A 24705-nucleotide genomic window follows, 5' to 3' on the forward strand; every position below is an offset into this window, starting at 1 on the left:
ACAAATGTTGGTGATGCTTCGTTCCCTTGTTCATTCGCTGGTATCCTTAGGCATGCTCCGCTTTTTCCATGGACTTCGCTGTCTTTCCCCTACATTTTCCTTTTGAAGAAATAGACATAATCAGGTTTAATAAGCTGGAAGGAGGTAAAAAAGACATATCACTTCACTTGTTTTACCATGAGGAGTCTATGAATTTTACTGAAATATACAAAGTATTCTAAATTGAGGATAAAAAACAAAGTAGCTTAGTTGAAGACCGTGTTTGTTTGTTTTTAATAAAAGTGAAAATAATTGATCATAATAAGAGATCATTTTCGACAATTACCCTGAATATCTGGGGGAAAATGTGCGTCCCTCTCAATGTCTATGGTGGTTGTGGCCCTGGCTGAGGTCAGGAAACCAAGTCCTGCGTTTTCTCTTGAATTCAGCTTTCTCTTCTTCACTTGGTTTAGAGTCAGATACTGGAGGAATAAAAAATCATTAAGACACAATTGATGGAAACAATCAATATTAAGAGAGAACTAATTTTTACGTTCAAGAATTTATTTCTGGGGAAAAAAACAAATGAACGAGTATCCTAAATGTTTAAGAGAAATCGTCTCGGTTATGTATGTAACCCTCGTTCCCTGAGTAGGGAACGGAGACGTTACGTTGTGACGACCAATGGGGTTTCGCTTAGAAAGCCTCTCAGCTTCGAGTATTATAAAACGTGGCTTGTTTTCTAAGCGAAACCCCATTGGTCGTCAGGACGTAACTCGGTGTGACCACGAAAGGAAACTTAGTGTCTATGGTGCGGCCCTGGCTGAAGTTTTTATCTCGGAGGTCAGGAAACCAAGTCTTGTGTTTTCTCTTAAAGTCAGCCTTCTCTTCTTCACTTGGTTTGGATTCAGATACTGGTGAAATGAAAAATAATAATTAAGATACAATTGGTGGAAATAATATATTAATAATCTAAAAGAAAACAGTATCTTTTGTTGTTGTGGCGCTGAATGATGTTCTTACCTTCAATCCCAGGAAACCAGGTCTGGAGCTTCCTTCTGAACTCAGCCTTCTCTTCTTCAGCGTGTTTAGAGTCAGAAACTACTGAATAAAAAAATAAATAAATCATTAAGTGACACAATTGGTGAAAATAATATACTAATATATATATATATATATAAATGAAGGTGACTTGACTATAAAACGAACATTACAATGAACAAAAATGTGAAAACCTCACTACAAATAATCCAGAATAGGTTGGTTTCACGTGACGTCACGTTGCTGCTTCCCGAAGTTCAGATGGAGGGCAGGAAGTGAAATAGCTGAGGATTTTCCGTCTGAAAAAATGGCCATGTTTTGTGTAGTTTACGGCTGCTCCAATCGTTCTAACCGAGAAAAGGGAAAGGGGTTTTATAGAGTACCAAATATTGTCATTCATAAAGGTGAGAAATGTAAAAAGCTCACAGAACAACGCCGTAAAAAGTGGATTTTAAACCTACGTCTGCGGTCGGGTGGAGCAGAGTTCTTACCTTCAATCCCAGGAAACCAGGTCTGGAGCTGGTGCTCTTTTCTCTCGATCACTGATCGAGTGAATCTCCTGAAGTTCTCCATCCTACAGTAGATCATTTCTAATCCACTCATGTTGTAAGATCTGCTCTAACGTCGGGCGTTTAGTTGGATCCAGGGTTAGGCACTGGCTAATCAGATCACTGCATTCTGTACACATTTTATCAAGGAGAGAGAGAGCTGGTTAGTCATGACCATGTGACACTAATGTTGGCATCTATGAAAACAGCATCTGAAACATGATTAATATAAGGTTAAGTGTTCTTTATCTTTACTTTAAAGGTGAAGTATGTATTTTCTTCTGCACTAGTGGCACATTGCGAAATTACAAAATAAAGCTTATTTTTAAAAACCTACGTCATCACGTCATCCCCGACTCAAACATCACAAACGCAGCTCTTACTGGTTCTTGTGAAGGCATGTTTCAGGTCCAACATATTAGGAATACTTTTAACTGTGTTGCATTTGTCTTTATGAACAATTGTCTATCTGAACGGATGCATGATGATGCTGTATGGTATTAAAGCATGCTTTATAGCGTGTAGCATCACAATGATCTGTTCACTTTGACGAGTTCATGACCTGTTTAATCTCCGAAAGTAGAAATGCAGTGAATTTTGGCTTTCACTTCTGTGACTAAAGCTACATTTCTTATAGTATTTAACTATATATCAAAAATTGTACACACTTCAACTTTAACTGTGTCTGTACTGAGCCTTTTGCTTTATGTGTGTGTTTATTAATGTTATCAATATCATTCACTCACCGTTGGATAAGCTGGTGTTCTGAAATGTAACTTTGGCTTCTTTGATTTCCGCTGGATTGTGAAAAGGAGGACATGCGTTCACCATCTCGTACAGCAACACTCCTAGAGCCCACACATTTGCTGGGATGGCGTGAAATCGAGGTTCTGTGAAGACTTCAGGAGGGCAGTAATCCAGGACTCCTGTAAGAAAGACATTTGTGCATTGTTGAGCAATTTTTTCAAAGTGTCAAATAATCAGCAAGTCATTACATCCAGGTTTCCACACACTCCCAAAATGCTCACCTATGTAAATGTAGCTGTCGTAGCCATCACTACTAAGCAGCTGACCAGAGCCAAAGTCTATCAGCTTGAGCTCTAACGTGTCTTTCTTCAACAGGAAATTGTGTGCATGAACATCATTGTGAAAAACGTCATGATCAATGCAGTGTTGCACTGCCAGCACAGCCTGTCGCATGATGACCCGTGCGGTTGTTTCGTCCAGTTGAGGATTACGAATGATGAAGTCCAGCACGCTCTCGCAGGGTTCGGGATACTCCATCACCAGGGTGAATTTTCGAGGGTGCTCAAACCAATCGTGTAGTTGTATGGCGTAGGGGCTTATGGGTTCTTGCCTCATCATTAGCAGCAGAGCCACTTCTGTAATGAGAGGTTCGGGATGCCCAGGCTAGAGAAAAGAAAAGAAGACAGAAGATTAGCTGGGTAAAAATCTGAAGAAAACGTCATTTTTAAAGGAACTTTTCTTTGATCTTTGTAGATACGATCAACAGAGCCTTTCCAGGCTTGTTTGTCTATTACATTTACATTCTACAGGTGTATTGACTACAGTAATCAGCACTTAAACTACTAAATACAAATTCAGCTTTTGGCCAACTTACAATAGCAAGATAAAGATCTTTGGAAGTCTTGCGCATCCGCTTGATGGCAACCTACAAAAATGAAAAAAGAAACACACTATTCAATAACAGCGCCTGACCTTGCACATAACATTTACGATTTGAGCATCTAGTATTTAACCATGTGTATTAGATATGTTTTGATGCATGCAAGAGCAAAATGTTTATACAATTCAACAAGACTGCTTTACCCTTTTGCCATCAAATTTGCGTGTTCCCTCGAACACTCTTCCGAATCCTCCGGATCCAATCATCTCTCCCGCGTTATAGAGAGACCCAAAGGAGTCTGAAAAACAAACAGGAAAATATGAGAAATATATGAGCTTGCTAGATCCTTTGTTTTATATTCAAAATATCAGTGCAGGTCGAAAAAAAATATATTAATATTCTCTGAAAACAAGCCTCAAGATATCTTTAGTGGAAAACAAGACGATAATACTGTTTAAAACAACAATGGCTGCAGATTTACCATGATTTGGCTCGACGCCGGAGCGATCTGGATCAGAATCTGGCTCTGAGTCCAGATCTAGTGGAGGAACGAAAGGCTCTGAGTCCAGATCTAGAGAGTCCAGATCTAGTGGAGGAACGAAAGGCTCCACAACATCCACTGCTTTACTGTCAGAACAGCAGCAGGACAGACTCGTCCACAAGTTCCTGAAGAATGAACAAATTCTTTCCATCTTCTTATGTTTTGTAGGTTTTTCTGGAAAAAAAAAAGGAGAAATATTTAGGCATAAACAAAAATTAGAAACATCTCTGACCTCACATTTAACAATGATATAACTTCCATTTGACTGTTTTAACACAGAACTCTATTCAGGATCATGCGTGTGTTTTCGGGTGTGTGTCTGACAGCGCAAGTGAGTTCATGGCTAATTGGCTTGACAAAAATATATTCTAAGAACATTTTGTCCAACTAAAATATTTCAGAAAAAATTGGCTAAGAAACAGTACATGTGACCAGACCTTAACTTGTCAAACATTTTAAGCAGTCACCATTCTGCCTTATTTCAGTCTCACCTGTCGAGCTCTTGATCACATCCTCCATGGCACCCGGAGCAGTCGGGACGTCTGAAGTCTCGACGGGAACTTGACCAGGCAGTGGAGGACACGTCCACAATTGGAAGCTGTCGGATCTGGACAAACTTCTGTTTCCGTCACTGCCCTGTTCATGTTGGCTCTCAGATCTGTTGTTACTGCTCCTCTTCTTGATGATGTACGTGCCTGTGCTGCTAAACCTCGACGACAACCCACAAAACCGCCACACCACATCCCCCACAGAGCTGGACAAAGATGGTGTGGACATGATGCCCGGTGGAGAATCTGTGGAAGCAGCTCCACTGGATCTGTCTGAGGCTGCAATATTCCAGACATTTTTGATAATATTAATAATCAATGTCAGTGGTCACACCAAAAAAAATGCAACTTTCTATTTTAAGCAGTCATCATTCTGCCTTATTTCAGTCTCACCTGTGGAGCTCTTGTTCACATCCTTCATTGCACCTTGAGAAGTCGGGACGTTTGAAGTCTTCATTGGCTCGACCGGAACTTGACCTGGCAGTGGAGGAAACATCCACTCTTGGAACATTTCTAATAATATTAATAATCAATGTCAGTGTCAGTGGTCACACCCAAAAAAAATGCAACTTTCTATATCCAATGACAAATAATTTATTAACTTGAATAAAAGCTTATTCTGACCTCTGCGAAAGCGTTTGGATGAAGTGGACGGACGTCCATCATCTGATTCTGGCCTCTGCACCTCTCTCTTCCTCTGAGCCGGACCTGTGGACACAGAAACAAACTCACAGGACAGAGGGGTTAAATGTCCAGGAATAATCTCCCGGCTCGGGCCTGGCATCATCCTTCAAACTGTAAAAAAAAAACAATACAAATACAATAAAATACAATTCTCCTCAGAAATACCCCTCCCAATAAAACAACAACAACAAAAAAAAAAACCTCCAAACTCCCTCTAAAATCAGAAAAGAACAATCAAATAGAAGTGTCCTCAGAAATAACTATAAAAAACTATAAATAAAACTATGTAGATGATTATATCCTCCGATGTCCTTCTATAATAAAAGTATCCTCTCTGAAATCCTCCAAACAGTTCAAAATCGCAAGATCAGCACAGCAAATATTCAGTCTCAACCAGCAGAAAGTGATCTAGCGATTTGTAGATATTTGCAGACAGAATTCATAACACGTCGCAATAACGAATTCAAATCAACACAAATTATTCGAAATACCTGAAGTCGCGCGCGTGAGCAGAGCGCGTGACCGCACATCGAATCTGGAAACAAACTGAATCAGGACTGAATGTTATAATAATAATGTATCTTAACGGCTTAGCTAAAAATGTGATATGTTAAAGCATGAAATAAGGTACCACGAATCAGTGAATTTGAGTTTGATGTGTGTATATTATTATTATATCAGTAATAAAAAAATATATAATTTTTTTTAATGTTCAAAAAAGTATTTAGACATTTATGTCAATGCGATTCAGAGACGAATACTAATGTCGTCCACCAGAGGGAGCCACAGAACAGCAAATTAAAAGACTATGAAAATTGTTCAATAACTTGTAGTCAAAATAGCATTCTATACATTCATTATAGTTTCATAAAGTTGAATAAAGCCCAATAATGAGTTTGCAAAAACTTACAGACCATGAATTTTTATTTTTTTATTTGAATGATATTGACAACATATTTATCAAGTTGCAGACATGACAGAATGTATGTCCAACTGAAGAAGAGGGACTATATTAACTGTCTACTTTTATATAGTACATATATTAATACTTCCATAAAGAGACACTTAAAAACTCATATTTTATTTTAAAAGAGACATGTCCGTTGTATAACTATATATCATCAACACAAGCCATTGTGCTTGAACACCGACGATCGCCTCAAGTTAAACTGCATTGTTTCATTTACCTTCTGTGTCATTGCCCACAACGCTTACGTGACAGGACTTTGAAACAGCAAACAGCTAAAACAATAAAAGGCATGACTTACATCGCATCCTTATTTTTTCTTCGTTTTAACACCCTGAAAAGGATTTTGTAAAGATAAAACCGATTTTAAATTCAGAGATATTGCGGCTGGTTTTACCTTGAAAGTCGAGAACGGTCCAATCACACAAGAAAAAAAATATAAAAAATAACTTTGATTCGCTAGCTGCTACCCTTTTATCCAAAGAGACGGAACTATTTGCACTGTATTAATCAATGGGAAATCATGCTAAAATAATCTGTCATAGGCTAATACTGTGGCTCACATTATTGGGGTCGCTTGCAAGTCGCAGCAGCACGAATTACGTGACCAGCAACATATTTCTGCTTCAAATATTGTGCGTAGTTAACAGTGAGTGAGTGGTGGTTTCAGACATTATTTTATTAAAGTGCATTTGTCAGTGCCGCACTCGTAGTGACTCTTATTCTGCCTGACAGAAAGAAAAGCTCGTAGCTTACTGAAGGCGGAGCGGTTTGACCAATCAGATGAAAGGGGCGTTTCAGCGCCGCCCACGTGTGCAAATGAAACATCGAACCCATGAACCGATTTGTAAATCACAAACGAAAAATGAAAAATCGAGCCAAAATCATTTCTCATTATTCCATTCCAAACAGGAAATGAAATGATCAAAAAGTACACGGACCTTAAACCTACTGAAAAGAGCTTGTGACTAAATCTCATAACTCCATTGGATCCTCAAAGGCCCTGTCCCAAATGGCACACTCTGGACTTGTGGACTTCCTCAGAATCCACACTTTGGTGACGTCATGTAGTGCAGACCTATAGGGCTCTTGGTGCGAGTCCACGAGGGCGCATTGAGAGGTATTTTTGGGACAGACTCGATCGTCACGCCGGAAATAACGGTCTGGTTGATGTTGGACAGGAGAAATCACATTTTTGTGCTCCGACGTCTTATCTCCATGTCAACTACACAGCCTAATTTTACAGTTCTATATTTTGATATTATGCATGCCACCTGGGCATTAGACAATAGATACATCATGCTTATTTAAATTATGTATAAAGTTGTACATAATAATACATAATGTTCCATTTGAACTAAGATTACAATTTTAACACATAATGAAAATGTGCATGAGTGTCAGATGAATTTACAGGTTTCAATATTCATACTATGTTTACATGACTCAGTAAAGCCCTGACATTCAGTTCTATTTATTTAATGAATCATAATGCGATCGTATTATTCAACGTGCCATTATCGATGACCATAATGTTTGTATAAACTGTAGGTAAAAACTGGTAAAATGTACATCTAGGTCATAAAAAAACTTAATATTTTCTTCTCAGCCATGTCAACAATTGTCCGTAAGCGAAATCTCCTCCCATCCGTTGTCTGATTGGCCTTTCGCAAGGATTACTGGGTAGTTAAAGTGTGTGGAGCCTGCATCTATGCGGAAGACCGCTTCAAGGGTACAAAGGGGGCGCTGCTGAGCACACTTCAGAGCGTTAAAATGCTGAATGGGACGGCCTACGGACTCATAGCCTCAGCGAGCACGCGCAATTTACTTGTGATCCGATCGACCAAAACTCATCTTAACACCAGGTGTAAACAGGCCTCACATGTCAATCAGGTTCCTAGCTCTCCCTGTGGCTCACCTCATCAGCAACATGTCTGCCCAACTGTCCCTTCAAGCCCTTCATCCCGAGGAACTCTCCATATTCTCCGTTGTCCTCGTCAGTAGCGGCTGCCTCTTCTGTCTCCTCCTCCTCCTCCCTCCTCTTCCTCTTCCTCCTCCTCCTCCTCCTCTTCCTCCTCCTCCTCCTCCTCTTCCTCCTCCTCCTCCTCCTCCTCTTCCTCCTCCTCCTCCTCCTCTTCCTCCTCCTCTTCCTCCTCCTCCTCTTCCTCCTCCGCCTCCTTCTCCTCCTCCATCCTCGAAGCTGGAGCCCGAGGTGTCGTCCATATTCTCCATGTCCACCACTGCCGAGCCGCTGCCCTGGGGTCGATCACGAGAAAGAGAGAAAGTTCTGTCACAAAGTCTGTAAAACACTCATAAAGCCAATTTTCACATTCCAGAATAAGTTAGAGAATGTGATGGAGCAGGACAGGTTTATTTTCCCTTTATTTCTGTATAATTTGCTAAACTTTTCTGAATACTGTAAATATATGGAAAGTATTAAAGGGTTAGTTCACCCAAAAATAATCCCATCATTTACCCACCCTCAAGCCATTCTAGGTGTATATGACTTTCTTCTTTCAGCCAAACACAATCAAAGTTATATATATATAAAAAAAGAAATCCTAGCTCTTCCAAGCTTTATAATGGGAGTGAACGGTGCATGAAATTTTTAAGCCTAAAAAAGCACATCCATCCATCATAAAAAGTAATTCATACGGCTCCGGGGGGTTAATAACTCACTTTTATGATGGATGGATGTGCTTTTTTGGTCTTCAAATTTACCGTAAACACCTTGGATGGCTTGAGGGTGAGTAAATTATGGGGTACATTTAATTTTTGGGTGAACTACCATTTAAAGGGGTAGGCAAATGATTGTGGATGCTAAAGTGCAATAATAATGTTTTTGGACATGGTACAATGGTAATACCATGGTTATTTGTACATATGTCAAGCTAATAGCATGTTTCTGAGTATGTAACATGGTAATAATAACAATAACATGGCGATCATTTATGTCCTCCACTTATACTAACCTACATATTATAAGTACATAATTGTTTACATCACAGTTTCGCTTACTGTATTTCAAGCAGCTTTGAATAGTACACAAATGGTGCATGAATATGGTAATTAGTGAGCAAGATACAAATAAAGATAGTACCACCACAACGGTGATGTCAGACTGAGCAAACGGCTTGTTTCACAGAAAAATCATGTGTTTTCATACGTTCATTCATGAAAAACAAAAATAACATTTCTATATGTAAATTCAAAGTTAGGATTCACATAACATTTGATAAAATCACACAAATGTCACACCAAAATGTGTATGGACTCACCTCAGCTTACCCTGATCATCGCAATCACAATGAAACCGCAACCATAGAAAGAGTGTACATTTAAAAATTAAAATGATTTGTTTTTGTGTGTGTGTGTGTGTGTGTGTGTGTGTGTGTGTGTGTGTGTGTGTGTGTGTGTGGAAGATTTAAGTTCCGAGTGACAGTGGTTTGTGTTGTTCCCCTCTGCTGACATTTTCCATCCTGCACATCAATGGCATTGTAGTGTCAACAACATTTTGCTGCTGTATTTTCAGACATTTCATAACTTCAGTCTATGGAAATGGTATCAGTGAGTATAAAAACAAGTGTTGAACATCCAAAGCTACTCCAGAAGTCTTGAATTTATCGCACATATGGCCACATGGACTACTCATGTTACTGTTATGCCATTTTTGGCCTTTTTGGAGCTTTCATGTTGACTATGAAAAGACATTGTATGGAAAACAGCTGCATAAAGATTCTTCAAAATTGTCCTTTTGTGTTCCACTGTAAAAATAGCAATTTATATGACTTTGTTTGGATCGACAAGTTTCTATAAGTTTTAAGATTGACCTAAATCTTTCTAATAATACAAGAATAGCTTCTTTCACCTAAATACCCATGAATAGGGGTGTCATGCACCTAATTTTATTATTATTATTATTGTCCATATGCTGGCTCTAGTCTAGTCAACCATGTAGATAGAGATTTTAAACAGTTTATTTCAGGAAGCACAATAGTGTCACCGTCATGTTCAGTTTGTGTTGGTTTTCACTCGTCACATGTGTTCCTTTGTTCTCTTTTAGTTAATTATCTTTGTGTATTTAAGTTTGTGCTTGAGTTCAGTTCTTAGTCCTATGTATCGCACGTTGGCTATTATCCTTGTAATATTTATCTAATAAACCTTGTATACCTTCATCATCGTCTTCCTTGAACTTTACAAGTAGGCCCTTGCATTTTCACTTCTAAGTTTTGTCATAGATCGGGAATGTTTAAAAGCATTTATTATTTTCTATTCTTTGAAAGCATTTTTTTAAAGGGGTCACATCATATTTTTTTTAAAACCCCAATACCCAACATGAGGGTGAGTAAATAATGATGATAGAATTCTTTAGGTTATTGAATTTGTTTTTGGGTAACTGTTCCTTCAAGTTTCAAGATTTACCTGAATCTTTGCAATAATATAAGAAAGGAAATGATAACAGAGACTGACTCTGTGTAACGGTCACCAGCTGGAGTGCCCTTGAGAGCCGCCAGAGGGCACTTCACATCAGACACTCACGTTCACTCTCAGACTACATTTCCCATACTCACTGCCCGGACTCATCATCTCTGATCACTCATCACAGTCACCTGTACCTCATTATCACTGATTGCATTCACCTGTGTCCCATCACCCTGTTAGTCTCAGTCTATTTATACCATGTTCATTCATTCACTCACCGTGAAGTCTTGTTCTCTTACGAGAGGTCTCTCGTACTGCGTAAGATATCTTACGCTAGGGGAAAATCCTTTTTCCGCGAGATATTGAAGCCAAAAATTATCCTTAATTTTGTAATAATGCAAAACGCGTTGCGGCAGCATGCAGACATAGGCGAGGCAGCTTGCGCGCCTATTGGCTGCTCTGCGGCAACTGCAGCAGCCTATCGAGCGAGGCCTGGCGTGACGCCAGACCCAATCAGGGCACTTCGCGCCCACTGCGTCACGTCCCGCCGAAATGGGCGTGGTCTAGGCCTATAAATACCGCTCGCAGGCAGCTATTATCTGATTTTTCATCCTTCAAGCGAAGCACACGCATCGCTGGAGCTGGAGAAGAAGCCGCGCCGTCTGAGAGAGAGCACCTTCAGCGGGACGAGTCACTGAAGTCGCTAGCCGCGCCGCCTTCCTGCCTTCCTGCTGCGCTTTCCGGCGCTTATATCCTTTCTGATTACACTGTACTCTATTTGTGTGTGTGTGTGTCGCCGCCGCGACACACATTCTAAAAGAGCTAGCGTCTTTTTAAAGATGCCTTCCTGCGGCTCGTGCAGAGCCACACTCAGCGACGGGGACCGCCACGTGATCTGCGTTTCCTGCCTGGGTGAGGAACATGCAGTTCTCGCGCTCGCTGACGGCGGCTGCCCTCACTGCAAGCTGATGGCAATGGCGACTCTGAGGACTCGCCTAGCCTTCTTCACCGAGACTGCTCCCCCGCCCGCCGCGGCGTCGCGCCGTAAAAAGCGCCGTGCCCAGCGGGCCCCGGAACCCTCCCTCAGCCGCAAAAGCTCGCCGGTTCGCCCGCGTGCTTCCCCGGCTTCGTCAGCCTCGCTTCCTGACGGACAGCGGCCGCCGTCTGCCGCCGCTTCCGTTGACATCGTTGATGAGGAAGCCCTGCTGGGAGAGGATGATTCCTGCTCTATCCTGGCGTCAGGCAGTGAGGATTGGGCGGGCTCTGAGGACCCCACGCCCCCTGCCCGCACGTCGTCAGGCAAGAGAGCGTCCATCGAGACGGAGCTCATGCGAGTACTCGCACAGGCCGCGGCGAGCCTCGGCCTCGAGTGGTCTTCGCCTGAGCAGCCCGCTCACAACCGGCTGGATGGATTTTTCCTGCCTGGGGAGCGCGCTTCGCCTGCGTCCAGACCGGCGCCTTTTCTTCCTGAGTTACACGAAGAAGTTGCCAAGTCCTGGAACGCCCCCTATTCGGCTAGAGTGCGTCCTGCTGTTTCTTTGGCATTCTCCGCTGTTGACGATGCCAAGAACAAAGGATACCTTTCGCTGCCGCCGGTCGAAGAGTCGATCGCGGCCCACTTATGTCCGCCCTCCGCTGGACGGCGTGCTAAGCCGGCCCTACCCTCTAAAGCTTGCCGCACGACGTCAAGCCTGCTCCGCCGCGCTTTCTCCGCCGCCGGGCAAGCTGCGTCAGCGCTGCACACCATGGCAACGCTTCAGATCTTCCAGGCCGATCTCCTCCGTAAGCTGGATGAGGAAGGACCTGACGCGATCTGCGTGCCGGACTTAAGGAGTGCCACGGACCTCGCTCTCCGTGCTACTAAGTCTGCAGCGCAAGCCATTGGACGGAATATGGCCTCTCTCACCGTGACTGAGAGACATCTTTGGCAGACGCTCTCGGAAATGGCCGAGTCTGAGCGCACCGCGTTCCTCGACGCCCCGCTTTCCGCCACAGGCCTCTTTGGATCCTCCGTCAAGGATTTCGCGGAGAGATTCGCAGAGGTACAGAAAGCGTCACAGGCTATGAAGCACTTCCTCCCGAAGCGCTCCAGCTCTGCAGCAGGCCGTGCGAAACCGTCTGCTCAGAGCTCACAGCCACCGTCCACTGCCTCCACTTCACAGCGCCGCCAGGCCCGAAGCGCGAGACCGCGCTCCCGCTCATCCGGTCGCCGCCCTGCCGTGCGTGGCCCGCGACCTAGGATTACGGTGAAGCCCGAGGCCCCGAAGTCGTCCTAGCACAGCTAGGAAAACGACGGTGTTCAAGTCCCGCTGCGGCCAGACTCACACCAAAGCTATTCGCTCGTCCAGTTCCAGCAAATGTGACTGTTCCAGTGTTTTCTGCAGCCAACAAGTCGGTTCTGTCACCCGCTTGCCTGCACACAAATGCCGTTTTCACGGCTACCCAGATAAATCCCCAAAAGAGTGTATTTTCTGGTGTCCCGGCCACGGCCGATGGTGTTTCATGTGTAGTAAGAATGCCCACTGCCCAGTGCCCATCCCTACACACAAGCACAGCCTGTCACACAGGGCTCGCGCACATAAAACCGACTCAGATCGGTTGCGCTTCAAACATGGTGAATGTGCCCACTACCCAGTGCCCACTAACACCGCGTTATGCATGTCTCACGGTTTCTGTAAAAACGAAACCAACGTGCACTCGCTTCACGCAAGCGAACGATGCTTTCGGTGTGATAAATGTGCCCGCTGTCCCGCGCCCACATCCACACATAGACATGACAGCTCCCACGGGAACCGCCCAGCCCTCCCCCTCGTGGTCGACCGCGGGCAATCTGCCCGCTGTTATCAGCGCGCCCCATGCCTCAAATGTCACAAGCGCGATGCTTGTGTTGCAGCACGCCGAAGCTTCTCCATCGCTGAGCGAGCGGAGCGCGCTTCGTATTCAGCCCCTAGCTATCCATGCAGACGCATGGGCAAAGCTGCCCGGGGTTTCGAAGTGGGTGCTGAACATTATAAAAAGAGGCTATTCGCTGCAGTTTCGCCGACGCCCTCGCCGCTATGTGGCGCGCGTCGAGACCACGGTAAAAACAGAAGTAGCACATTTACTTCGAGCCGAAGTGGCGAAACTATTGAGCAAAGGGGCCATAGAGCCTCTCTCTCAAGTTCAGAGCGAAGGAGGGCTATACAGCAGATACTTCCTGGTACCGAAAAAAGACGGGATTTAAGGCAACTGAACAAAGTGCTTGTGAAGCGACAGTTCAGGATGCTCACGACCAGACAAATCCTTGTGCAGATTCGCCAAGGAGATTGGTTTGTGTCAATAGATCTGAAAGACGCGTATTTTCAAATACAGATAGCGTCACGTCACAGGCGATATTTGAGATTCGCCTTCGAGGGCCAGGCATATCAGTACACAGTCCTGCCGTTCGGTTTGTCCCTGGCACCCCGTACATTTACGAAGTGCATGGATGCGGCGCTCGCACCCCTCAGAATGCGAGGCATGCGAGTGCTGAACTATTTGGACGATTGGCTGATTCTAGCGCAATCTCGCGCAGTGCTCATAGAACACACGACCATTTTACGACCACGATCGATCACCTCGAGGATTTGGGTCTCAGTGTCAATTGGGCGAAGAGCTCTCTGTCACCCAGTCAGAAGATATCTTTCCTGGGCACAGAATTGGACTCGCTGTCCATGATAGCGCGACTATCACCACAGCGCGCGGTAGACATTCAACGCACAGCGAACTCGAGTGGTCTCTACACCCACAGACAGTCCAACTGCTGTGGAAGAAATTCGGCAGAGCGGAAGTAGACCTGTTTGCATCTCAAGAAAACGCTCACTGTCAGGAATTTTTCTCCAAGAGCAGTCCACCTCGGGATGGGGAGCGCTGCTCGAGGGCAGACCGTTCTTCGGCCAGTGGTCGGAACGGGAAAAGCTCCTGCACATAAACTGCCTCGAAATGCTGGCAGTAGACAACGCGCTGACGCGTTTTTGTCCCCAAATAAAAGGACGCCACGTCTTGGTCCGTTCGGACAACATGTCTGTGGTGTCCTACATAAATCGCCAGGGCGGCCTCAGGTCCAAGAACCTGTACAGGCTGGCAGAACGCCTCCTGGTATGGGCTCAGTGCAACCTGCGCTCGCTCAGATCAGCGCACGTGCCAGGGCTCCTGAATATAGGACCGGACAGACTGTCCAGGAACAATGTTCCGGCAGGCGAGTGGTCTCTACACCCACAGACAGTCCAACTGCTGTGGAAGAAATTCGGCAGAGCGGAAGTAGACCTCTTTGCGTCTCAAGAAAACGCTCACTGTCAGGAATTTTTCTCCAAGAGCAGGAGCGCGCTGGCCCATGTGTGGCCCCGCCGCCCGCTCTATGCTTTTCCCCCCGTCTCTCTCCTGCCTCAGGTGATAGAACGGATCAGGGAAGAAGGATGCTCAGTATTGCTGGTGGCACCGTTCTGGAAAAACCAACCTTGGTTCCCAGTCGTGATGCAGTTAGCAAGTACTGCCCCGGGGCCAGTACCAGTGAGGAGAGACCTCCTCTCACAGGCCCATGGCTCGATCTGGCATCCTCACCCGGAACTATGGTCCCTTCATGTCTGGGCCATCAACGGGTACATGTTGGACTCCCTAAAGGAGTATTAAACACGATCACGCAGGCTAGAGCTCCGTCTACGAGACGACTCTATTCCTCTAAATGGTCAGTGTTTTTGGGCTGGTGCACAGCCCGTGGTGTGTCACCCACAGACTGTGGTGTGACGGAGGTGCTTTCCTTCCTACAAGAGCTGTTGGATGAGGGCAGGGCCCCCTCCACGCTCAAAGTTTATGTGGCGGCTATAGCAGCGTTCTCAGGAACAACGCTTGGTCAGTCAATAGGAAGGAACGATTTAGTCATCCGCTTCCTTAGAGGGGCTAAGAGACTGAATCCTCCCAGACCTCCCTCAGTCCCCGTATGGGACCTTTCTACGGTTCTGGAAGCCATGAAAGGTGCGCCATTTGAGCCTTTACAGTCAATCGATTTGAAACACCTGTCTTTCAAGACGGTGTTTTTGCTGGCTCTCGCTTCAGTGAAGCGCATAGGGGATCTACACGCGCTCTCTGTGAGCGCGGCGTGCATGGAGTTTGGGCCTAATGACTCAAAAGTTATACTCAAACCTAAGCACGGTTATGTTCCAAAATCCCTCAACACACCGTTTAGGGCGCAGGTTATCTCCCTGTCAGCCCTACCGGTCCCTGATGAGGAAAGAGACGCGAGCCTCCTTTGCCCAGTCAGGGCATTACGAGCTTATGTGTCTCGCTCGTCTGTTTTCAGACAGACGGAGCAGCTCTTTGTTTCATTTAGCGGACGTTCTAAGGGACTAGCCGCGTCGAAACAGAGCCTATCCAGATGGATAGTTGATGCTATAGCGCTGGCATACGCCTCCAAGGGCATGCAGTGCCCGTTGGGTGTCAGAGCGCACTCCACGAGAGGCATGGCCTCTTCGTGGGCCTGGTCAAGTGGGATTGCCTTGCAAGATATTTGTATGGCGGCAGGCTGGGCCTCCCCGTCTACATTTATAAGGTTTTATAACCTAGAGGTTCCCGCCTTGCAGGCCAGGCTGCTGTCGGTCTAAGTTTACCAGTATTATCTGACCTGATGCGATCAGCTCAGAATGCTGCGTCTACTGAGCACAGCTCAATGTTCGACAGTAAAAAGTAGCAGCACGAGATGTGCCTGGGCAAACTGTGTAAGACCCACATTCCCCCATCAGTTCAGGCCGTACCCCGCCCTGTCTGTATGATGAAATTCGCGTCTCAGCGACGCTGCCATATGTGGAAGAGTGCGGCTTCGCCCCTCCCTCTTCCCGGACTCCCTGTGAGTTCCCTGAGTGATTGTGCACTATACAGTATGTACCCCGGGCTTTCGCCCTTGGGTCTTTGGTGTCAGATCTCAGCATGCACGGCGTTTTGCATTGGGTCCCCTAGCGTAAGATATCTTACGCAGTACGAGAGACCTCTCGTAAGAGAACGTACTCGGTTACTAACGTAACCTCGGTTCTCTCTAGAAGAGGGAACGAGTACTGCGTATCTTGCCGTGCATGCACACGCTCTGGTTGCTTCGATGATGAAAAACCAGATAATAGCTGCCTGCGAGCGGTATTTATAGGCCTAGACCACGCCCATTTCGGCGGGACGTGACGCCACGATAGGCTGCTGCACTTGCCGCAGAGCAGCCAATAGGCGCGCGAGCTGTCTCGCCTATGTCTGCATGCTGCCGCAACGCGTTTTGCATTATTACAAAATTAAGGATCATTTTTGGCTTCAATATCTCGCGGAAAAAGGATTTTCCCCTAGCGTAAGATATCTTACGCAGTACTCGTTCCTTCTTCTAGAGAGAACCGAGGTTACGTTAGTAACCGAGTACGTTTTAGTGTTACACTGCATTTCTGAGCATTCTCTTGGTTTTCTTGTCTCTTGGTTTTGGATATCTTGCCCTGTTCCCTGGATTACTCTCTTGCCTCTGGTCCCTGCCTGTTTTGTTTGTTTGTTTGTTTCTTTGGTTGGACTGCCTATCTGTGTTGTGTATGACCCTTGCCTGTACCTTGGATTACGCCTCTGGATTGCCCTCAAATAAAGCTGCACTTGGATCTAAACCTTCGTGTCTCGGAGCAGTCCGTAACACTCTGCGTGCACGTTTTTTTTTTTTTTTACATAACCACAAAGATTATATTAAAAATAAAGCTTTTCCTCCTGGTGTGGGGAAAAGTATTTTCAATTTTTGGTACTCAAAGGGGCTACGATTCGTGGGTAATTTATTTGAAAACAGTCATTTTATGTCATTTTCACAACTTCAGAATAAATACCAAATACCACACAGCCACTTTTTTGGTTTTCTTCAGGTTAGACATTTTGTACAGTCCCATCTTGTACTTTCAACAGACCAATCAATAGAGAGTCCAATTGATAGCCTCCTCCTTACTTTTAATTCAATTGCTTCCAATAACAGAAAATTTATCTCACTCTTTTATGGAAAACTGTACTCTTAAATTAATTGTGCCAATGTCAACAAAAGCAGGGAGTCATGGGAAAAGGATTTGGAGATTGATCTTGATACTGATATCTGGTCAGATGCATTTGAATCTGTTAAGAAACTGTTTATGTGTAATAGACTTAGAGAGAGTCAGTACAGGATATTGCATAGATTGCAGCGCACTCCTCATTTTCTAAACAAGATTAACCCCCAAGTCTCTCCCCTCTGTAGGAAGTGTAAGAAAGAAGTAGGGACCTACTATCATTGTATTTGGCAATGTCCCTTAATACTCAGGTATTGGAGGAATATTTCTCAGGAGCTAAGTTCAATTTTTCACAAAACAGTTAAATCAGAACCAGTCTTGTTCCTTCTGAATCTACATTTAGAGCAGCTCTCTCTATCTGCAGGGCAACTGTTGTTAATGGGTAAACTCTTACTTCTAGCAAGGCGTTGTGTTTTGTTCCAGTGGATTGAGGAAAAACCTCCCTCGGTCACACAGTGGTACAGAGAAATATTTAAGGTTTTTCCTCTGGAACGCCTCAGTGCCATATTAAGGGGCAATACCAATTTGTTTTATAATGTTTGGCAACCTTTTCTTGACTACCTTCCTGGTGATCTTGCTGGTTTGCTGCAGGATGGGAGACCACATTTTGTCTTCACCAATAAGTCATAAATTCTTTTGAAATTTCCTTTTATTTATTTAAAAAAAAATGTATGTATGTGTTTTGTTGTAAACAATAATGTAGGTTATGTGATGTAACATGTGATGAGCAATTTGTGTGTGTGAATAATTTCCCCCTGTTTTGTATGTTGGTAATAGCTGGGCTTTTTTGTTTGTTGTTTGTGTAAAATCAATAAAATATATAAAAATAAAAAATAAAAAAAAGATTATATTAAAGGGGTGGTTGATTATGATTTCACTTTTCTAACTTTAGTTAGTGTGTAATGTTGCTGTTTGAGCATAAACAACATCTGCAAAGTTACAACACTCAAAGTTCAAAGCAAAGGGAGATATTTGCTTTTAAAGAAATTGCTTTTTAAGGACTACAACAAACGGCTGGTAAGGACTACACGACATTCCTCCCGGGTTAGTGACATCACCAAGCCCAATATTTACATAAACCCCGCCCCCGGAACACGATTTATCGATTATCATGACAGAATATGCTAATCAATGACTAGAAGATAACTACACATAAGCTACATAAATTCATCAACTAACCATTCAGAAATGTTCTGTTGCTTCTACATGTTGTCACTTCTTCTTGAGTCTCTCCATCATGGTCTGACTCCAGTTTGAACATAAAAGGCAAAAAGATTTTGAAATTTTTAGTACATGTCTGTGTGAGGTAAAAGGACACAAGCTGTTGAAGCTCCGCCCCCTGTGCCGGGAGCAGCAGCTCATTTGCATTTAAAGGGACAGACAAAAAACAGTGCGTTTCTGTTCACCCTCAAAAAGTGAACATTTTAACATGCTATATAAAAAAATCTGTGGGGTATTTTGAGCTAAAACTTCATTTACACACTCTGGGGACATCAGAGACTTATTTTACATCTTGTGAAAAGGGCATTATACCACCCCTTTAAATAAGCATTTATTTAAAGGGACCATGTCATAATTTTTTATAAGCCCACTAAGATCCACTTATAATGTTCAAGACATTATTTTATTTTTTTTATTAAGCTGAATGATTAATACGGCCTAAAATTAACACTCGCCAAACGCAAGTAAAAATCAACATCGGCGAGTATATGAAACGGTGTCAATCACCAGTTGTCCAGTAACATTTTTATGAATTCTAACAATGCAATGTTGTGAGAACATGAGAGCAAACATGAACGACGCTCGGATTGATGGACCAGCACTGCATCGAAAGTTTAAGGCGTGCCAATTTAAACATGCAAGCGCACGAAGCAAAAGTTTGAACTCAATTTGTTATTCGCAAGTGGTGTGGGAAGTTTCTGTGCGCAAAAGCAAAAGAAAGCTGTGACTCAGACAGCGCGCGAATACTGAATTGAGCCGTTTAAAAAAAGTGCGTGTTTCAACGAGGATCCTAGTAAACATAGTCAAGTCACCTTTATTTATATTGCGCTTTTTACAATACAGATTGTTTCAAAGCAGCTTTACAGTGATAACATGAAAATAATACAACAAAGTTTGTTTTTAGAAGAAAATGGCGTCATTGTCCACCTTAAGTAAGGCAGATCAATAATATTGTTGAATATTAAATGTCCCCAACTAAGCAAGCCATTATCCTGCAGCCATATCACCCTGTAGCACAAGACCGGTTGCCCACTGAAGCTAAGTAGGGCTGAGCCTGGTCAGTACCTGGATGGGAGACCTCCTGAGAAAACCAGGTTGCTGCTGGAAGAGGTGTTAGTGAGGCCAGCAGGGGGTGCTCACCCTGTGGTCTGTGTGTGTGTCCTAATGCCCCAGTATAGTGACGGGGACACTGTACTGCCAAAAGAGCACCGTCCTTCGGATGAGACGTAAAACCGAGGTCCTGACTCTCTGTGGTCATTAAAAATCCCAGGATGTCCTTCGAAAAAGAGTAGGGGTGTAACCCCGGCATCCTGGCCAAATTTGCCCCTTGGCCTCTGTCCATCATGGCCTCCTAATCATCCTCATATACTGATTGGCTTCATCGCTCTGTCTCCTCTCCACCAGTAAGCTGGTGTGTGGTGGGCGTTCTGGCGCAGTATGGCTGCCGTCGCATCATCCAAGTGGATGCTGCACATTGGTGGTGGTTGAGGAGATTCCCCCCCTTCCATGTAAAGCGCTTTGAGGTCTCAGAAAAAGCGCTATATAAATGTAACGAATTATTATTATTATTATCCGATTGTTAAGTCTGACGTCACGCGTGACGTTTAGCCTTTTCCGGGTCCAAGCGCTCCTCTCGTCCAGAAATAACAATGGTGGAACCTGTAAATTTATTTACGATCACGTCCTTCTTAGTGAGGCACCCTTGGCGGTCAAAAAGGGTTTAAATTCCTTTAACACCAACAGAGTGGTTAGTGTAGCTCATCACTCAGGTGGCATAATTAAGGGTAGAGTCCAGGCATCAATGAAAAAGAAGATTTACGAGGTTGAAGTGAGTTAGCTCGGGACACGGGCATTGTAAAAACACTCAATAATAACCAAAACACTAGCGAAAGCGGTAGGTAGGTAGAGAGGACCTGGACTTTGGACCCGGAAAGAGTATTATCGGAGAGTGGTTACGTCACGACTTAACAACCGAATAGGTCAGAAGTCAGATTGGATCAGAACATTGAGAATGTTTATCCAGTTACATCTGGTTGAAGATCGGAGTCACGCCGGTATGGAGACGAGTTTGTTGAGGATCGGTGCCGATGGCTGTCGTGACGATGAGGCCTTCACAGGGCTGATGAGGCTGACCCTTGAGGAAGGCGTTGTGGTCGTGTCTAGGCGCAGGTCCACCATCTGATCTGGATACGGCCCGGATCTGGCTGACTGCAGTAAACCTCTGAATAAACCGAAAGACTAACATTAGCGTAGATGCCATTCTTCTTATGATGTAACGAGTACATCAGGTCAGGTCATCATAGTCAGTTAAACAGCTGAGAAAGAAAACACACATGTACAGTATAAGTAGGCTATATTGCATCAGTGCATTAGGTCTTAAAGTGACAGCAGCCTAATAATCCTCAAACAACAAAGGACAAAAAAAAAAAAAAAAACTCACTGCTCTTGACTGAATAACTTTTGTAACTTTAATGAAGATTAATCTGTTTAATTTAGTCATTAATGCAGTGTTATTTTACATTTGATTAATTTATTAAATAGAAAATTGTGAATTTTCAAAAGTATCTAAATGTTGGTGTCATAACTGTCACACTTTCTGTTTTTGTAAAAAAAAGTTTCATGACCGGTAAAAATATTTATGGCCGGTAAATTTTCTTAAGCCACCGGCATCGACACCCATTGGCAGGTAATTTCATAATCATATGATGAACTTTACACAGTTTTTGAACTGGACTGAATCAACATTAAACTGTCTTCAGCTGAATAATGGCACTACTGTCTTAGAGCTGCTTTACAGCACAACTGAATTCTGTTTGAGTCATTGATCATTATCCTCCTGTTTATCACTGTAAAGCTGCTTTGAACAGTCTGAATCGTATAAAGCGCTATAGAAATAACTTGACTTTGAAAACAAAGCAAATGTGTCTGTGATGACTTGAGGACTTCTTTCCAGTTTTCAGTCTCTCATGTTCTTGCTCAGACGTGGACAGGTTTGAGTTTCCCGTCAGGATGATATCCATCCAATCCTGTGTTTAATCCAGTGTGTTTTTTGTAGACTGGATGGTGTGTGTCCAACCCTGGAGAAGAAAAGCAAAATAATTCTGAACTCTGACAGTCTATTACATCCCAGTCTTTGGGCTGGACTTCAGCAAGCCAAATCTGTGCTTTCATATCCAATACAAAGATTTTATGAACATGTGAACTCATGAATGACTCTTTTAGAGCTTCTTTAGCCGAATTGAATTCTGTTTTACTAAATGATTCTGTTATTTTCCTGTGTATTACCGTGAAGCTGCTTTGAAACAATAAGTAGGCCTATTGTATAAAGCGCTATATAAATGAAGGTGACTCGACTATAACAAGAACATTAAAATGAACTCTGGCCACAACAGCCATTTTGACATAATTGTGTGTGTATTTGACTTCAAGCAATAAGTCTCGAAACTGAACTCGGCTTTCTGTGCACGTGTGTGTTTCAGGTGTGTGTCAGAGTGAGTTCATGGCTTTTTGCACTTCCAAGCTAACAAAAATATATTCTGAAAAAAATATAAATATATAATATAAAAATATAAATATTTCTGTTTTAAAGATAGAATTTATAACAATTTTATCAAGCAGTAATACTGTAATAACTGTACACTGTACGGTAATTATATTTCATTGTGAAATGTGTGCACTGAAAAACAATTTTGAAGTTTATTTATTGTTATGACTGGAATTTAGGCTAGTTAACCTTAATTTATTTTATGTTAAGTCTGTTTTAAAGACAGTTTATTACAGTTTTGTTTATCAAGCTGTACTATGTTATTTCATTGTGACATGTTTTGTTCTGCACTTCTTGTGCACTGAATACATTTAGAATGTAGCATGTTTGAAAAAGCAAAAACCAATTGCCAATATTGCAAATAAAATCGCAATTGCAATATTCATAAAATAAATTCATAAATAAAATAAAAATCGCAATGATTATTTTGTCCATATTGCACAGCGCTACTGCACCCTATATTTTCTTTGCCTACTACTAACGATTCATACAATCATAATAATGCACGTTCCTCTGAGATAACAGTTTCAGAATTTTATCCATAGACAGTATATAAACTGTATTTATGTATAAAAAAATAAAAAATGCTGATTTACACAACAGAATTGAATTCTTACAGTTGCATCACTGATTCTGTTTATTACCATTAAGCCGCTTTGAAACTATTTGTATTGTTTAAAACGCAATATATATATATATATGTTTGTATATTTGTATATATATATATATATATATATATATATATATATATATAAATAAAAGAGAAAACTATCTTTTGTTGTTTTGGACCTGGCTGATTTTCTTACCTTCAATGCCAGGAAACCAGGTCTGGAGCTTTCTTCTGTAAGGCCCGCTATATTGGCCCAATCTGCCGGTTCGCCAATACACGGGGAAGGTTGTCACGTGTTCTGTCCTCACTCATGCAAAGTATTTGTTGGTTAAATTTGCAATACATTAATCATGTACTCACTCGTTAATTCATCTGACTCCATAAATGAAAGGTTTTAATAATATCTGTGCCTCACTAAAAGTGAGCGAATGTTTGACTATTCCTTTTAACCATTAAATAAACAATGTCAAACCCAGTTGGAATAATCACATTGTAGCAATTTAATATTTCAGATATCAGAGATCAATTCCACAATCAATTCAAATATCTAGAACATGGTTATACATTGGTTACACCAAAGAATCTTACCCAGCTTGTACCTGAGATAGAGAGAGAGAAAGGGAAAGGGAAAGAAAGAGGGAGAGAGAGAGAGAGAGAGAGAGAGAGAGAGAGAGAGAGAGAGAAACCACCTATCCAATTCCACGTCCAGCCAAAAAGAAAAGACAGAGAGAGCCAGAACACCTTCCTTTATCCTCTGTCCAGGTGACAAGGGGGATGGGGTGAGACCACCCTCAAATGGCTTCTATCCCACAGAAGGGGGGTTGCCTTATCTGGCATTATCTCTAAACCATTTTCCTATGAACTTCTATAAACCTTATTTCCTTTTATTTTATCTATCTGGATATGAGATATCTGTACCACTCACTTTGAGACATTTCAAATGACACCAAAAACATAACAGTCAATGTTGAATATTCACATTAAACCATGTTCTTGTGTGAGCTCCTAGTTTCTGAGAGGAAGAAAGGCTGTATTGGGGGAGGTCCAATGTTAATCAGCCAGCAGGGCCCTTTTGTCCCATAAATCAGGCCTCAACCAGTATTTTCAGTCTTACAGTTTCCCTCCTTGATCCCGTGGGTCACATTCCGATGAACACTTACGGGGTCACAGTAAGACGTTTGTTATAGTCCTTGAAGATGTAGCACAAAAATTGTCTTTGCAATGTTGGCATCTGTAGAAGCTCAGTGGGCGGTGTTCACCTGCAGAACACCTGTTCCCACCAGGTGTATAGCTTGAGTCCAGCCGGTGGATGAATGCGTTCAGGTTCTCTTCCTGTAATCCTGTGACGTGAGCAAAGTTCATAGAGTCAATCTGGACCTTTTGTGACTTGTTCAGTTGACGTGTCATTCCTTCATGGAGAAACTTCCGCTTCCCTGGCACCTTCTCCACGATGATGATCTGACCCTTCTTGACCAATCCTGTCACCTCCAGCGGTACGGTTGTCTGGCCAGACCTCAGTGGATGAAGGGGTTCTCCTTTGGTCCACACTGCTTTGTGTGAGACACCTGAAAAGCATCTTAAATGTCCGCTTCACGATTGAGCACATATGAACTTACAGTCGTAAGGAAATGCATAGGAACGCATAATGCAATAAGGAAAAATCATGTCATGTTCAATGTAAAATACCATGTTCATGTCAGCAATTGTGAGTGGTACGTTTGGTCTCATTAATTACCTGATTTTTAAATTACCACGCCAATAGTACTCCTATAGAGGGTCAAGGAAGGACAAAGGAAGATCTTACAAGCTCTTCCCCTGTTTCTAGAAACATTTAAATAAATGGCATTCTTACAAAACAACCAGTGCTATTTTGGTGTAACCAAACATAGAGATTCAATTGAATTGATGTCCAAATACA

At 43.0% G+C, this 24705-nt stretch overlaps 1 protein-coding gene across 1 annotated transcript; it reads right to left on the reverse strand.

Annotated features, from left to right (window-relative positions):
* Positions 1-24431, reverse strand: LOC309486912 (uncharacterized protein; the record flags this gene model as incomplete). The annotated part of the gene is made up of 13 exons (XM_082154379.1): positions 1-99; positions 326-893; positions 1003-1080; positions 2315-2494; positions 2597-2978; positions 3190-3240; positions 3399-3493; positions 3677-3910; positions 4228-4563; positions 4678-4797; positions 4909-4992; positions 24047-24352; positions 24404-24431. 12 exons carry the CDS (start codon positions 24429-24431, stop codon positions 688-690), a joined length of 2100 nt encoding a protein of 699 aa, XP_082010505.1. The 3' UTR covers positions 1-99; positions 326-687.
* Between the last annotated feature and the right edge of the window lie 274 nt (positions 24432-24705).

This window comes from Leuciscus leuciscus (genome assembly GCF_965113295.1).
Source record: "Leuciscus leuciscus genome assembly, chromosome: 22".
Lineage (NCBI taxonomy): Eukaryota > Metazoa > Chordata > Actinopteri > Cypriniformes > Leuciscidae > Leuciscus > Leuciscus leuciscus.